A 17,598-nucleotide genomic window follows, 5' to 3' on the forward strand; every position below is an offset into this window, starting at 1 on the left:
GACTTGATGAACTCGGAGGTCTTTTTCAACCCAATCCATTCTATGATTCTATATGAATCAACATAGTAACAATGTGCCAAATAACCGCAGAACCCAACAGCCTAAAGTACCCAACACTTACACCATATACACAGTTGTAACAAAACTTTTGAAAATTGTGAAGTCCAAGTAATATTTTCATGCACACTAACTGCAGGCAAACATGTCAGTGAAAGTAAAAGCACACAAACCTCAGAATAGCAGTCAAAAATCACTCCTGCACCAGAAGCTTGCAGCACACCTTAGCTGTTAAGAGAGGTACTCAATCATAAGTCTGAGCCTTCTAATTCTCAGTAATTTTTTATAAATCTCAATTCCTTTCTTACTGCACATCTCCCAGAACCTCATTTTTACTATACTGGCCTCCACAGCCTCTTTCTTACACTAAGCACACACTTTTCCGCTTTCTTTTGGTCAACGTTAGCATGCAGAGACAGCAAGCACCTCAATTACGGTAAGTGCCAGAGCAAGCTGGGTTTGAACTGAGCATTAGCAACACAAGGGAGTGGCAGGTAATACTAGCTGGAGATACCCTTCTGCAAAGAAGAGACACACACATCTGCTGCCAGATGTGCTGGTGAAGGAGGTTTGGCCAGATTCAACACGTCAGAGATTGTCAAGGGTCCTCCAAGCCTTCTTATCATCACCACTACTGTTTTATTTTTTTTTTAATCCTTTTTCCCCCTAACCTGCTCACACAGGCATCCATCATGCCAAAGGAGACCTGGAACAAATCATGAGTACTAGGAAAGTCCAGGAGCAAAGAAGGACATGGGTCCATGGGTGATGTTTGTTCTCCTTGCTCTTTTCATCTGAGGACTAATAGGCTTATAGAGACATTCTTCAAGTTAAGGACACTCCTTTCAGGATTGGCACTGCAAGAAGGATTTTATTTTTATGGCTACAAGTGCCCCTTAGAAATGAGGGCTGCAAAGTTGAGATGGACTCCACTTGATGAAGGGGGTTATGAACAACCTCATCAAATTTGGTGATAAGTCCTGTTAAGTGAGAGATTTACCAAGAAATGGTAATTGAAGCTTGAAGTTAAGGGAGGGAATAGAGATTGAGACACATTAATACATGGGTCAGGCTGGTGGGAGGAAAAGAGACCTTGGTGAGGATAAAGCATGTTGAAAGAGGAATCACCTAAAGCACAGAACTGTGACACCACAGTAAATAAGACATGCAGGATAGCTTGCATGACTGGAGCTTTGTCACTGATGCATATATACTTTTTAACAAAGGAGAGTACAGCAGGTGAATTACTCTCTACCTGAAAGAGCAGCTGGAACACAGAAAGCTGTTCTACAGGATGGACAACAGGCTGACTAAGTGCTTGTGGTTCAGGATTAAAGGAGAGAACCATATGGACAACATTGCACTTCATTACAGATCACCTGACTGGGGTAAGAAAGCTGATGAAGTATATTTCAGCAATTCCACAAAGCCTCTAAAAACCACAGAGACTGGTTATTGTAGGGCACTTCAATGTCCCTGGAAGGGTAACTAACACAGCAGGACACAATCCGGAAGCTTCTGGAAGATTTGGTGGAAAACAGTACTAAATTAGTCAATCCTCCTTTAATATTTTCTTTAAATTGCTTTCACGGAAAAATAAGAACTTGGGGATGGCATCAACAGCAGCCTTGAGTATAGTGACCATGTAATAGTGAAATTTAAAATCCTGAGAAGAGGGAGGAAGGCAAATCCCCAGCACAGGCTCTACAACTTCAGAAGGGTGGGCTGACTCATTCAATAGCTGGAATTCTGGGGGATCCGAAAATCAGAGGAGATCAAAAAAGCTGGGAGGTATTGAAGGAGAACTGCTTCTAACCACACCAGAAATACATCCCAACACTCAGGAAAATAAACAGATCAGTTACCAGCTTGGCCTAAGGAGGAAGAAGCAAGAACAGGCTATCAAGGCAGGAACTGTCCAGGCATACACAGCATCCCTGACAGGGAAGTCAAAATACAACCAAAACTGAAAGCAGCACAGGACTTCAGGGCCTCATGAAAAGCTTCCACCATTATAGGAAGAGTAAAGAAAGAAAAAGAAAAACAGGACAGAGGATGGCTGACACAGAGAAGACCAATGTACTGAGTGCAATCACTGTTTGAAGCGGAAGGTTGGACGTGACCTCAGTCATGTCCAACACAAACAATTCTGTAACTGCATTAACAATCCATACAAAGCCAGCGCACACAGTGACAAGATGACATTTTCTCCAGTTTCCACTCAAATTAGGGAGATTCCACTTCTTTTAACTTTCCTAGAATGTTCCTCAAAACATGAGCAGATCAACTGCACTAGCATGTGACTGCTAGTACATGACAGGCAGACATTTTATCAAGCTGAAGGAAGATCTGCATTTGTTTTGGTTAGCACGGTTTCATGGATAAAATTTCAGATCTTTTTCAGACATGTTTTAACACACCCCAAAGATCAGGGTTTCTCAAGTCACTTATCCCACTTATTCAAAGATGATTAGAATTAAATACCTAATTTCTGATTGCAGCAAATAAATCATTGCAAAGTTTAGACTCACAAGCATGCAACACACTCCCAAAAAACCAGCTGAAAGCCTACATGGAAGTGCACTTGATCCAAATGTATACTGTTCCCATTTTTTGCAAGAAGAATATGTGCCATACTAGGTTGGGGCAAGCAAAAGAATGAACCTTTGTGCCAGGGTGCAAAGAGACAAGCGCCTTTCCTCAATGTTGAAGAGTAAGTACTATCTCTCATAAAAGTTTGTATCAGAAGAAGGCAAGAGGTCAATACAGATCTGAGTTTCCTAATGTGGAATAAAATACTCCTTCTCTGGAAATCTGACCCTAAAGAGTATTGCAAACTACATCTTTATGACTGAACAGGTTTTCCACATGATTTCTGAAGGGGTCGAAACCAGTGCATTATCTTTAGAAAAACTCTTTCCTTCTGAACTTACTTTTAAATACCACTCAAATGGAACAGATCTTAGCAAACTACATTATTATTAAGAATAATATAAGGAAAAAGAAGTATTTGACAGAATTTGATGGAAGCTGTTTTCTAGTAAAAAGAATCTTCAAAACAGAAAGCAGACTTCTTCCATTAAAAAAAATAAAATGGAAAAAAGTTTTCTTCATTCATGATATATACTAACAAATAAGCAAATCAAATTTTTATTAAATTAATTACTTAAGCATTTAAGTATTTTCTTATTTAATTGGGATACACTCAAATTCTTGATTGCTGGCTTACAGAAATTTCAGTGTACATGTAAATTTGGTGTATTTCTGGCACCAGATAAGGCTATGTCACAAAAGGGTTATATAACTCCACAAAGTCTCTCATGAAATGGGTAACAGGACTGTTTCTACATAGGGTAAGAGTCGATTTCAAAGATGCTGTTGCACTTAAAGCCATATCTGATTCCTTTGCAACTGCATCTGCAGAGTACTTTACTACCAGGCTCTCCAAAATATCTTGTTTGCAAGTATCTGCTTGCAAACAAGGAGAGCCTGTAAATACAGAAATGCTTTTCTTCAAAGAATGAGGCCTTAAGTAGCAAGTAATGATCACAACCAGAAACACACCTCAGTGCTTTTAGAGACACAAGCTATAAAACTCACTTAAGAGACACTTCACCTTAGACTTTTCTTTCAAATAGATTACAGATGTACCTGTGATCAAATCTTTACATTGGGCAGACTTCAATCTCAAAAACTACTTCCTAACCATCCACATTTTACTTCCGAATATGCTTCTTATCCACACTTTATCTCTGACATTTTCCAGCTACCTATAGTGATTTTATAAAGCAAAATTCCCCAACTCCCTCCTTTCCCACCTTCACTCAGACAGAATTTCTACAATATTTCATTTGAAACCTGCATTTCTAAAATAAGGTCCCATAGGACTAAGTGAGGCAATCTAAATTTACACATTTAGCAAGCTCAGAGTGCACACAGAGGTAGGTACACAGGGAGGAGTGCCGTGCTGAGAGGACTTCCTGGTGTTCACTGGCACAATCCAACACAAACACGAGTCTCCTTTATGGCTGACAGCCCCAGGAGCAGCCACCATCTCGCAATCGCTTCCTTACAACACAAAAACATCAGCATCCTCAATTGCCCAAGGGAGCCTCTGCAAGGCAGGGTGCTGCTAGTCAACTACCTGGATTAAAAGTTGCCTTCGCAAAAGAATAAAGGGAAAACAGTATTTGACACTGCTCATTTTAGTGATTTTTGCAGCACCCAGGAGCTGGGTCACGTCAGCACAGCCAGCACGGCCATAAACTGCAGTTACCTCCTGCTGTTTTGCCACAGTTTATAACAAGTGAGTGCACCACAAACCAAATCCTAGATTTAGCAGGGAGACCTCCTCTCTCCCCAAAAGGCCAGAAAAGCCTCAAAAAAAGAAAAAAGCCTATACTCAGATTTGGGTAACCACAGTTTCTACATCCCAAGACACTACGAAGCTTCTCCACGTCACAAACGCTACAGCTTCTGGCAAGCATCAATGCATCACAAAACATTCCAAAAGACATTGTGTCCCTGGGCCTGATGCAGTCTAACATTAAGGCAGAGTTAGCCCCATTTCAGTTGCTGTTGAAGTTGCATCAGACTGAGGAAATTTAGGCTGAGCAGCCTGGGGGTACCAAAAAGACAAAGGGAAAAGAGTAAATTCCAGTTTTTCAAACAGCTTTGTCATTTTCTCAACTTCACTGTTTTTCCACGGGTCCCATGACATGGAACAACACAAAGAACAGTCCCTGAAGAGTCTTCAGGGACTTAAACTTAAACATTAAAGCAATTATGTCAATCAAAGAACAGAAGTTTAATAGCACAATAAAAAAAATCAGTTGTCTTCGGTTTAAAAAGCGAATCCAACAGATTTGGACACTTCTGATGTGAGAATGAAATGCAAAAATGTTTCAGAACAGAATCCAAAATACTGTTATCTCAATACACATCCTGTTAATTTAGCCAGACACCCTGGTACCAAAGAACAACAAACCTTCACAGTAACCTCACCTGAGGTAAAAACAAGCAAGAGATGAGAGACAGGAACAAGTAAGCATTACTAACGAACTAACAAAAGCTAGATAAGCACGCAGCAGTAAATAAAAAGAGAGTGGCACAGCATTACTGCACCTAAATCTATGTATCCAAAGAGGATTCGTTTTACTACATTACAATTTTAGCACTCTACAGAGAATTCAGATTTTTAGGATAATTCAGTGCTGATAAAGGCAAATCACAAAGCTTTTTCTGACAAAGAAAGTACTGTCCTGCTAATATCAAGTGTTAAACAGTTACTGTTTAACATACTTCAAAGCCCACGTTTTTTCCATGCTGGACACTCTACAGCTTGTTACCATACAATGCAACCCTACAATTTTCATAGATAAGCATAATTCACTCTAAGTTGTAAAAATAAATAAATAAATAAATCCCCCAACATCTTAGCAAAAACAAGCCTGCCTAAACCTATCATTCCCAGAGCTAGTGACAGTCACATACTACATATTCCTCTACTTAAACCTCAAAAAGGCCCAATCCAAAATGATTAGAGAGAAAAACTTGTGTCTCTATACTAACCTAAGTCCACTAGGCAGAAAACTGCTTAATCCTCCAAGACAGAGATTTAATACTCAGGCAAAAGATGTTCAACATCTGCATTTCAGACCTCCCAGGACAGTGCTCTCTAAACCAGTTATAGATCTTAGTGAAACTCTCCTGTGCAGAACAGATACAGTTTATGGAGCCAGAGAAAGTAAAAACAACCCAGGAATAAAAACACTTGCTTAGAATAGAAGAGATTGGGCTCCCGTCCTTGCTCCAAACAGTGTCTCCTCCTTCCTAGTATATTTAGTCTCAAATTAAATATAAAATATAAAAAATATAAAATATTAAAATAGATCATGAAACTCAGTCCACAAAGAAATTTCTGTAGAAAAAAGCTTGACACTTTAAATCCCTCTCTTGTACATTTTATCTCAGCTACCTCTACCAAGAGCTCAAAAAGTTGAGTGACCAAACTCCCAGAACTCTGGTTAACTTTTCAGGGCACTTTTTCCACAGATGGTGCAGCTAAAAGGCTTATGTGCATGGAATAAGGTTCTGCCATAAGCTACAAAGAGAAGGCTGATGAAAGAGCAGGGGAACTTAGTGCAAAAATACAAAAGAAAACAAAAAGAACCCCACAACCAAAAAAGTCTACCATGCCTGGGAAAGTTCTACCATCTGGACAGTCACCTCTACTGCTGTGTCTCTAAGCAGTGGGCTTGTCTTTCTGAACTTCACTTCCTCTAAGCAAAAGAAAAAGTGGGGAAGCAATCACTTCTGAGGTACATTTACTTGAATCTACAACTCCTATATCAACTCACACAAGAGAAAAAATACTAGAAGGACATTAAATAGGCTAAGCACACTCCTTCAAAGACAGAAAAGAAATAACATTTTCTTTCAGTCTGCATGTCTTTAGACAGCATTAAATTAATAACTATCTCCAATTCATGCAGTGCTGCATACGTGTGCCCCAGTTTAAAAGGTACTGCACAATCAAGTCAGAAGCTACTCATCCTCACAATTTAATTAAAAAAAATTCTTAACTTTAAGACTCACAAATAGAACTACTAACGCCAATGCTACAAATACACAGCATGAGCTTCATTTCATTCCTTACCACAGTTCACCAACATCAGGTGGAGTAAGTCACACAGCTGTGAAAATGTAAAAATCAGAGGCTAAAGTTTTAATTATCTTCTTCTTATTTCCCCACAACTTCCATTTCTTTCCCAACATCCCCCGTGCCTTCAGATTCTAACATCCCTTTCCTTTTACAACTGTCCTTGTGCTCCTTACTTGTTCAGCACATTCTTGACGCTTTTTGGTTGCTACACCCAAAGGCACAAGCCTGTATCCTAGCAACTGCTGGCTGATGACCTTCCTCGAGTGGTACGTGCTTATCAAGTGGAGAGAGGGGACATTTGGATCTCCTTACTGAAGCAAAGGATAAGCTTTCGGAGAGCAACCGAAAGGGGGAGGGGATACTGTAACACAAACCGGGATAAAGATTAGTTTTAAACATGTGAATACTGTCTAGCCCAGTAGCTACAGAGGATCACGAGGAGTTCCAAGTTTTGATACTTGGACACATTTAAATGATCCAGCATGGCCCTAATTCAACTTGCAGTATTAAGAAAATGACAATTAGCATAGTTCGGATTTACTGAGGTCCTGCCTTCTCATCCTTAGGTTTTATCCCGTCCCCTCTCTTTATGCCAGTCTAACACTTTATGAGAAAAGGCTTTATGACGAAAGCCAGAAAAAAGAGTTGACTCCCCTAAAAATTGACCCTGCGCAACAAGTTTTCCTTTTTTTTGGCCTGGTGAAGTTCCCCAAACACAGCTACACTGAACACATGGTAAGTGGGGCAGGAGCACAAAGCCAGAGAGAGAAGGGCTGTGAGGCTGCCTGATCCTTGATCCAGGTTTGCTTACCCTGCAAACCATTACACCAACTCCAGCCATGGTGTGACCAACTCTGAGCAAGCACTGCTGTGCAATCATGAAGTGGTGTGAGTCAGTGAAATCACCCAGCAGAAAAATAACATTATTAAAAAATAACTTTTCTTTGGTATCAGCTGAATGGACTCGAGCAGCAGTTGCACAAGGTTGCTCTGACATGAGGGAGGGAAGAATGAACAAAACAACCACCTCGAGAGACATGCAAAATTACACCAAGATGTAACTGCATCACATCTGTAATGGGGCCAGGTGGAGTTTGAAATTGTGCCTCCAAACTGCACTTTAGAGCCATAAGGAACCACTTAGAAATAGTATTATAAAGTGTAAAATGAAATGAAGGATAACTGCTACAAATACTTTTGAGCAAAAAAGAAAGCAAAGAAGATCAGAATGCAAATCCTGACACAACTTACACAAAAACCTGCCTCTCCCCAACCAAGTCTACATCAACTGCACGGGGTGTTTTGCTTTAGCTCTGCAAGTCACTTTCGTGTTACAAACTGATATTGAAAGCTTAAACAGTCACTAAGCAATCTCATCACATGATTCGATCTTTTTCCTGCCAATTTGATGGCATTTAAAAGGGAACTGAATGAAGCAGATCACTTGCAGTGTGAGTGCGTTGTGCACATCTGTCAGTCAATGCATCAGGGAGCTCAGTACAATCAAACACTTAACTGAGCAGCCGTATTATTTTCACTTGAGTAAAGGGGTTTTGGCTTTTCCGAGCTACTGAACAAGCAATGCTTTTTTCCCAGCACATGCAAGTTTTGCATTAAGACTGACAACTATTTCAGTAGTAGAGTTGTTTTTTTCCTTTTTTTTTTATTTTAGGTTATTTTCTTGTTGTTGGTGGGATTTTTCTAATAAAGAGGTGAGGCATCACAGTGACAGAAGAAAGTATCTGTCTGCCCACTCCTGCTTCCTTCCCTGTCCCACTCCCATCATGTAAGAGGGAAAGTAATTAGCTCAAAGAATCTGCCCTAAACTGACACAAAGTTAAGTACTCATTTAAAAAATTAGGAAGATTTTAAAATATGTACTTACACACACATTATTTTTACACACCTTAAAACAATTGAGGTGAAACAGTCCTTGCGGCTTATACTGTTAATACATGTAAAACAAAGAACTGAAGACGCAGAACACATGACATTTCAATTCCCTACGCAAACCAACTCTGCAAAAGTTCAAACAGTTGTGAATTTATCAAGTTCCCATCCTTCCTCCAACAACAAACAGTTCTCATTGATTAATCACTTTTTCAGTATTCTAAGCAGAGGCTTTAACTACAGGACATTAAAAATACATCTATTAAAAAAATTTAACAGCAAGTGGAACTGCAAAGCTTGTGACCATCATGTATCTCAGATGCTTAACAGTAACTAAAAGATATCACAGTAACAGTGAATGGCTCCGCTATCAGGCAATAAAGCTCCAAATCTTGCCTGTATCACATGATCCAGTAAGTAGGTGGCACAGGAAAAAGTCAATAGTAAAAATATACTCCACCCACATGTGCTTGAGGTTCCAGTTGACACTCCTTAGTTACACTTTATCTCATTGAGCTGAATCAGGAAAAGGAACAGGTAGAAAACTGACCTCACAAAAATTTAATCGTTTTCTGTCTCTGAAACTCCTTTAACTGGCTTACTATGGAGCCAGATGAATGCCAAGTACAACTTCAAATAGGATGCAAAAATAATCTTTGAGGTCATATCTAGCCATCTGACTGACTGCCTGATTTAGTGATGTAGTCTGACTTCCCAGCTAAGCTCCCCCCAGTCCAGGGTTTTACAGTCATTTTTCTCCTATGGGAAGATGCTGATCAAACAGAATGGGTTTTCCTCCTAATGCTCCTCCACTGTGCTTCCTGCCCTGTAGCAGTACAGGCTGATGGCACAACTGTTTCTTGTTTCAAATCATGTGATCTAACCAATTAAAAAATTCACATTTCAGCAATTGAGACCCATTTTCCACACACTCACACCATCAAGACATTTGTGCAGTAAAGGAAAGGACCAGCAAGGAAGCAGGGGCTGCTTCTGTTCCAGCTGCTACTGAAACACATTTCACAGAACTATGGCTTCACTGCCACTTACTCCCATGGCAACAGGCTTAAGTGGCCCTTCTTTCAGTCATCCTCTGAAAGATGCAAATGAGTAAAAACAGGAATTCCATAAAAAGAAAAAAAAAAAGAGGAAAAAAAAGGAAGAGTAACTACAAGCTCTTACAAGCTGGTGAGCCACATAATTGTCCTCATTTATAATCACAGAATTGTTAGGATTGGAAGGGACCTCTGGAGATGATCTACTCCAAGTCCCCTGCCAAGGCAGGGTCGCGTATAATATTTCACACAGCATTTAAAAGCTCCATGAAATCAACCAGAAGTTGCAACAAGAGCAAAAAGAATCCCTGTCATTAAAAGCTTATGAATGCATGCAATCAACAAATGATTAGTTAATATGTTGAAACAATACTGACCTCAAAAACAAGTATTCCAGTCTGTACAAATCTCTCTATGCACTGTGGCAAAAAAGTTTTGAAAATTCCCAATACTGAGGCAGATTTCAAGATATTCAGAATTAATTCTTTGAAGCATGAATGGCATCAGTAGCAAAGTGTCTGCTCATATAAGAATATATTTCTTGTAAAGCGGCAATAGACATTTAAAGCAGACATTTGGGAGTGGGAGTTTCATCTCTCTATTAAGTGGACTTGGCTGTGGATGAGGCTGTGATAAGAACTGAATTGAAGACAGAGAGGCAGCCGAAGTTTGATGCAACACAGACGAAGCTAGCATGGGGAGGGTGGGCAGTCAGAGGAGACCAAAGTGAGGAGCTATAATAATCTCTACAGCAGCATTCTGAATGCATAAAATACCTTCTGATAAACACAGATCAGTCAAGGTAAAACCACTAATTCAAATGTCACGGTCGATGTCACAGCAGTTGACTAATAGTTGATTACATCATTTCTAGTTAAAGTCTATCAGACTTCTTAAAATACTTTAAATCTGGGAAACCTAACAATTCCTGAGCTTCAGAAAACTTTTATTGTTAATGGACACTTTAGAACAACTTGAACCCTGCAAGTTGTTTGTAACTACTGCCCAACAGATGCAGCACACCAGGTTTAGCAACTAAAAGACTGGGATAAGAATGATCATTAAACTCCTGTGGTAGTCAACTTTCTCCTAATTTAAGCTTCTGTAAGATCCTGTTGCATGCATAAAAACATGAACAGGCTTAAGTTCTTTATTATACTTATTTGACAATGTGCATTAGCCACCAAATGCTGACTTGCCATGCCTGCATCAGGTTCTACTCCTGCATGCACACTATTGGAATTACTTCTGCAAGCCTAATAATAGTCCAGAACCCACAAGCTTTTCCTGAAGCTTACCAGAACTCCAATTCTATTTAAAAGCCTACTATTCTATTAATAAAGCATCACATATTGCAGAATTTCAACAGAGTACAAAATTACCTACTACTACCACTGCAAACAAAAAAACCCAAAATGCACACAAACCCAGAAAACTCACTACATGAACAACAATAAGAGATATTCCTATAGGCTAAAGAAATTCCTGCCTAGTCATTTACCTTAAAACTCTATTCAAACTCTTATCCACAGTTTGGGCATTTAGATGCCCAGCATTACTGTTTTGTAAAACATATCTTCCAAAGATTAAATGGATTGCAATGTACGTAATCACTTTTTTATACCTATACAAAGATAGATACTGATCTGTTAATATTTTAGTAATTGAAAATTTGTGTTCTGACATTACACATTTTTCCAAATTTAACAGTTGTAGGTCAGTACCTTATTTGTTAAATCAGGATCATGAGTTTGGCACCTATATTTATTCTTGGTCTTATAAAACTCTACCTAAATCTGAATTTCCAACAAATGGAATGAGATTATTTCCACAACACTATAAAACCAGGAAGCTGGTACCACACCACAGGATGTCACACTTAACATAGAGAGCTGGATGAAGGAGGAAGTGGGGACACTCAGAGTGATGGCCATTTATTTGTCTTCCTAAGTCACCTGTGGATGTGACAGAGACCTGCCCTTCTGAAGATGGCTGAATACCGGTCTGACCATGGAAGTAGTGAATGAATTCCTTATTTTGATTTGCTTGCATGCATGGAATTTGCTTTCCCTATTAAACTGTCTTCATCTCCACCCACAAGTGTCCTCACTTTTACCCTTCTGATTCCCTCCCCCATCCCAGCACAAGGGGAGCGAATGACCATCTGGGTGGTCCTTAGTTGCTTGCTAGAGTTAAACCACAACAGCCATAAACCCAAGTAAAGACTTCAGCACCTAGACAATCCTTCACTGCCAACAGCTTTCACTCAACTGCACAAAAACTAGCCTCCTCTAACTCTGGTCCATATGGAGAACAGCAGCTCACTGGCATCCACTCCCTCAGGGAAGGAAGTCATGTCTACCTGGAGCAGAGACCCAGAAGTATTAACTCAATCTGATGGGAAAAAAACACAAGCAAGCTCAGAGGACATATCAGCTCAAATGATTTACATATTATTCAATTATTTCCTTCAGAGGAATGTGAAATATATGTCTTTTAGAGTAGAGTCATCCAACAAGAGACGAATCTGTGTTTTGACTAGGAGTACTACTTCAGTTACAAAGTTACCCAATTTCACACTGAAGTCTGAAGACACCTGTATCCTTCAGTAGAACTAAATCATACAGTTTTGTTCTGTTTGACATTTCCTCATATACTAATAATTCCTAGCATTTTGGTACCATAGCCTTCAATATCCTACCAGTGATTCAGCTCAATCCACTACATACAGTTCTAGTCACAAAAAGCTATTTTCAAAGCTTTTGTTACATCTAGTGTTTTAATATAAATGCAGATTACTAACATTGTCAACTAAATACTAGTAGTACTCATAGCTTTTACATAGCATCTATCTTCAAACTCTGCTTAGGGAAACAGAATTAAAGCAGAACTACCTCGTCCCTTTCATGCAGGAGATCAGAGGTCACCATTCCATGATGGATACAGAATTTTGATCCTATGAGTAATTTCCCAAAACAGCAGTGACATCAACGTAGGCACTAACATTACAAAAGGAAATAAAAACTGGCCCCCTGACACCACTGATACACATTTTACCGTGACCCTGAACCTCTCCATGGGTGTATTGTAACCTTACGTAGTTTCACACAAGTTTGGGTCAACTTTAGTGGAAACTTCCTCTTTTTCAAAGATATGCTTAGGAAACATTCACATGGCAGCCAAGTTCATTACAGGAACGTAGTAACACCTAATATTTGAGGCATAGAACACTCACATAAATTTTAGTAGCCCTAGCACGCTCGGTTTGGTTTGTGTGCTTTTGGGGTTTGGTCGGTAGCTTTTTTTTTTTTCTCCTCAGAGAATATCTACTCCTTTGTTTTCTTTCATTACAGCAAACCAAACGAGCTTAGGTCCATCCAATTCAACTCCTTCCTTTCTGCCCTCAAATCCTAACTCCTTTCGCCCACAGGGTTCAACCACGGCCATCGGGTCTGGACAACTGGGGTCCGAGGGTTCTCTGGGAGCCACCCAGAGGGCAAACACAGAACCAGCGTAGGGGCTGGAGGCATTTTGTACGCTTTTTACTCCGGTGTCCCCGCGTGGCGCTCGCTCCGCCGCCGCTCTGCGGGGAGCGATGTGGGGCGGGCACCGCCGCAAAGCGGCCCCGGCCCCGCCGAGGGACCCCCGGGGGGGCGGCGGAGGAAGGGGAGGGGGCGGTAGGAGATGAGATGAGATCAGATAAGGGGCGGCAAAAGATAAGGGGCTGCAGAAGACGGAGCTCGACAGCGGCGGCAGTGCGGGCATCGTGTGAACAAAGCCCAGGTCGGCTCCGCGATGCGGCCGCGCCGCCAGCGCCCGCACCGAGCACACACCGCGCCCCGGGAAGGGCACGGCACAGGGGCTGCCGGAGACGAAAGAATACACACAGAGTGAAGATCGCACATTCATTCACACATGGGTCAGACCTCACCACACACACACACACGGAGGTGCGGCGCACACCGGCCACCGGGGCGGACACCGGCGGGGCAGCAGCGTTGGCCGCCCCGCCGCGCTTTCTCCCATCCCGACAGAGCTGTCGCTGTCGCCTCCCTGATTCCCTCTCTCCCTCTCTCTCTCCCTTCATCTAGTCCTTTCCCTTCCCTTCTCCTCCCTTCCCTCCAGTCCAGTCCCGTCCCCTCCACCTGCGCCCACCTGCGGAGTAGAGCAGCAGGAAGCTCAGCCCGAGCAGCAGCCGCGGTGGCTCCATGGCGCGGGTCGGACCGGCGGGCACCTCCCCGCTCCGTGGGCTCAGTCCCCGGCTCCTGGCGGGCACCTCCCCCCGCCGCCCAGCAGGTGAATCACACCCGCCCGTCACTTCCGGCCGGTCCCCGCCCCGCCGCGCCCCCCGCCTGGTCCCCGCCCCGCGGGCGGCACCTGCGGCCGCAGCGGAGCCTCACGGAGCCGACCACGACCTGTGCCCGCTCCCCGCCGGGCCGGCCGGGGCTGCCGCGACTCTCCCCGCCCGCCCCGCGGCACGGACGGGGCGCCACTGTGGCTCGAACAGCGGCCGCGGTGCGCCGGGTCCCGTCGGCGGTGCCGTCCCCTGCGAGCGCCCAAGTGCCTTGTCCCGGTCCCCATGGCAACGCCGCGGGAGCCCCTTGTGCTCCCCTTGTGCTGCGCACACGCCTTTCCACTGAAAGATCTGCAACTGCGGAAATCTGGCAAAGGAGACAAAAGGGAGGCGAGAGGCTTTGCGCAAGGGGGCAAGTCGGGCTCGGGACTGTAGCTGGGCGCCCAAAACGACAGCCCCATCCCATCCCAGAAAACGCGGTTTGTGCTCCACGTGTACAGCAAATCCATCACTCGCGTTTATCAGAACACAAAGCCGACTTGACCAGATTTATTTTCCATGAATCTGCTGCCATGCACGTGTTACTGTATACTGCAGTAGCACAGCTGTTAACTCCCACAGATGTGTTTCTGGCACCTGTAATGGGATAAAGTTGTGTTGGTACCCTGTCCTTTGTTAAGTCCATGCTCTGTCTGTATTGAGAACTGCCCATAACCAAATACTTACACAAATGCAAAAGCTGTGCAGTCCAGATGGGCATTCCAAACACATTTTGGAAAGTGTTACTGATTTTCCTTTTTCTATGATGTCCATAATAAATCAAGTTCAAATATATTTTTATCTGATTATGCTCTGTATGTAAGAGGTGAGGGCTTAAACCCCAAATTTCCTCCTGGTCTTGTTGAAAACATTAGGTTAAGTGGGTATCATATACTCATAGGGGCTTTTTCTGAAACACTTTGCTAAAGAGGAGGTGCTGTACCTTTCATTCAAGGGTTCCTAATGCTGAAATCAGCAGTGTCACCATTTCTGCTGGAATTATGAATATATGAATGTGCACTGACAGTTTTTCAAAAGCATTGGTTTCTCTGAGTAAGGCAGCAGCTTTTACCTGCCAGTTCTGAATTAGTTTTGTGATAAGTAGGACAAATCCATTGTCATTTTCCATGAAGGTTTAGATAAGTAGCACTTACATCTGGTAAGGACTGACAATTCCTAGTAACTCTTAGATCTCCTTTTCAAAACAAAGCTACCCAGTAAGATGCTGAATACTATCGATAAAGCATAGAATTTTATTTTGGCAGACTTTAAGCATTTCATGTAATGACAGAACATAACTGCCTTTCCCTTCTATGAGTAGAAAGAAAATATTAATGTAATCTGAAGCTAAAGGAACCAGGATCTCAAAGCAGGGGTATTAAGAAGTTGTTTGCTTCTCTTATTTTCTGTGTGCTGCAGCCTTGTGCTTTAAAGGGTAATCTGACTCGAGTATCCCAGGCTGACTGGATGAGTAAGGTTTTTTGCTGTACATCCACTTGTGTCAACACAGAAATTATATACCATGGAAAGTATAATGAGGCAATCACAGTCATTACAGAAAGAGAAAATGATTGGTCATTAGAATGGAGATGCTCATTCTTCTGTGAAATAAATCCTAGCTGAAATTAAAATTAATACTGTAGTGCATCTAGAAAACACGAGCTCCAGATTTTGTCTAGCCTAGACAGACCTATTCATGGTCTCATTTAAATCAAAAGCAACACTGATGCAGTCATGTTCACACTCCTGAAAATTGTTCACACTCCTGCAAATGAAAAGTACAGTGTTTAACAACTATTTTTAAAAAGCAAAGAATCCCTTCTTCCACACCACAAACATTTGTCCAAGCTAAAAAGACATAAAGTTACCAGATTTATTTAAGGATATAGCAGCTTTTGAGTGACCTGTAGTTCCTGGTACACTAAACACAATGAGGGAATGAGACACTTGTGAAAATGACCACTTACAAAAGGAAAGTTCAGGTTCAAAACTTTTTGAACTGATCTCTACTAGTGCCAGCATATGGGATCAAGACCAGAAAAGGCTTCAGGCTGAAAGCAGAATCCAGTCAACAAGGAAAATACATACTACAGAGCAGAAGTGTGCAGTCCAGACCCACAGTCTGAAAATGAATAATTATTTAGCATTTCTCTTATGAAGAATACTGTCTCATGCTCAGGAATCTTAGGGGTTTTTGTTAAATATAAAAAATCTATTTCATGTGCTTAAGAAAAACTTCAGTACTACCCCTACATCAGTCTCAGCCTAAACTTAGAGATAGCTTGAAATAAAACATAAAATGAATATAGTATTTTCTAAATTTTTACTTTTTTTTTCCACATGAAAAGCACAAATTTAGAAGTCATTTTAAAATGAGTTTACAAAGTGGTGTGGTGGGACTGTTTGATATATCTGGAATGAAACTTTTCAGAACCTGAATAAAATGGTTCGCAGAATTCTGCAACTTACCCCTCCTTTTTGAAGAGGAATTATCTACCAACTTCAACCTCAGGTGTTGAAGAATTTATGTTCCCTGCTTTGGAAATCTTTCCTTATCTGCCTGATCTTCCACGAAGTGGAATTACTATTGGTTTAGTTGTTTGAGGGGAAGGGTGAAAGAGTATGAAGTGAAGTTACTCATGGACTAAACCTGCAGAAGCAGTGAAATAGAAATCATTCACGCTTGTGTTACACAGATCGTGCAGGACATGACTGTGCCATAAAGACAAACAGGCTGATTTTGTGTTTCAGTTTCTGTCCTATACTGGAGGGATCAGATGTGCTTAGTCACTACAATTCCTGAGAGAATATTCCTCACAGTACTGCGCAGTTCCTAGCATGGGTAACAACATGTCTCAAGAAGGGCAAAAGAAAAAAATAGGGAAGATAAACAGAAGTAGTAAACACCATCCTTAGTAGTTTAGGTCTGGAATTCTACTTGTAGGAGGGAGTGATTGCATTTTTTTTCTGGACACATTTTCCTCTTGATCAGCAAACTATACTGCTTTACTCTATAATTTAGGTCAGAGCCAGCGTAAGCGAAGACACAGGTATATTTGGCCAGGAGAAGAAGAGTGGAGTAGGAGAGTGGGACCATTTCTGTTCCACAGTTGCAGGATGCTGATGTTCATGAGAATCTACCTGGAGTTTGGTCATTTAAATTGGAGGTGCCACAATCCTGCTGTCCCCGAACCCAAAACCTCCTGTGTGTGTGCTTGAGCTCAGGACACTAGTGGATGAGATAGTTTGGGAAGCCAGGCTGGCCAAAGATGAAGACCTTTTGTTTTCAGCTGTCTGGGCTTCTTGAACTGTTTTCCTCCTTATTTACCTGAGTGCCAGCTGGCATGAAAAAAAAAAAAAAACAAAAAACAAAAAAACCCCCAAACCAACCAAAACAAACAAATGAAGGCTGGGTGGCAGGGAAAGGGCAGGACTGTGAATCAGCTGTGGATCAGATTAGGTTGGCATCACATCCAGAGCTATGTGAAGGGGAAGGTCTAGCCTGTGCAACCATTTTTTCCAAAATAATTTTGGCATTGCTTATACTGGCATCCATGCCCTGATAAGGAATGGGCACTTGCTGTACTAAGCTTTTTGGT

At 41.8% G+C, this 17,598-nt stretch overlaps 1 protein-coding gene across 4 annotated transcripts in view; it reads right to left on the reverse strand.

The window, feature by feature from the left end:
* The window catches only part of CXADR (CXADR Ig-like cell adhesion molecule), a 55,410-nt gene extending 41,454 nt beyond the window's left edge, over positions 1-13,956 (reverse strand). For all 4 annotated transcript variants that reach the window (XM_071563087.1, XM_071563076.1, XM_071563096.1 and 1 more), the window contains exon 1: positions 13,822-13,956. In XM_071563087.1, coding sequence (XP_071419188.1) covers positions 13,822-13,876 — 55 coding nt within the window. In that variant the 5' untranslated portion in view covers positions 13,877-13,956. The remainder of the gene's footprint in view (positions 1-13,821) is intronic.
* Between the last annotated feature and the right edge of the window lie 3,642 nt (positions 13,957-17,598).

This window comes from Pithys albifrons, chromosome 1 (genome assembly GCF_047495875.1).
Source record: "Pithys albifrons albifrons isolate INPA30051 chromosome 1, PitAlb_v1, whole genome shotgun sequence".
NCBI lineage: Eukaryota > Metazoa > Chordata > Aves > Passeriformes > Thamnophilidae > Pithys > Pithys albifrons.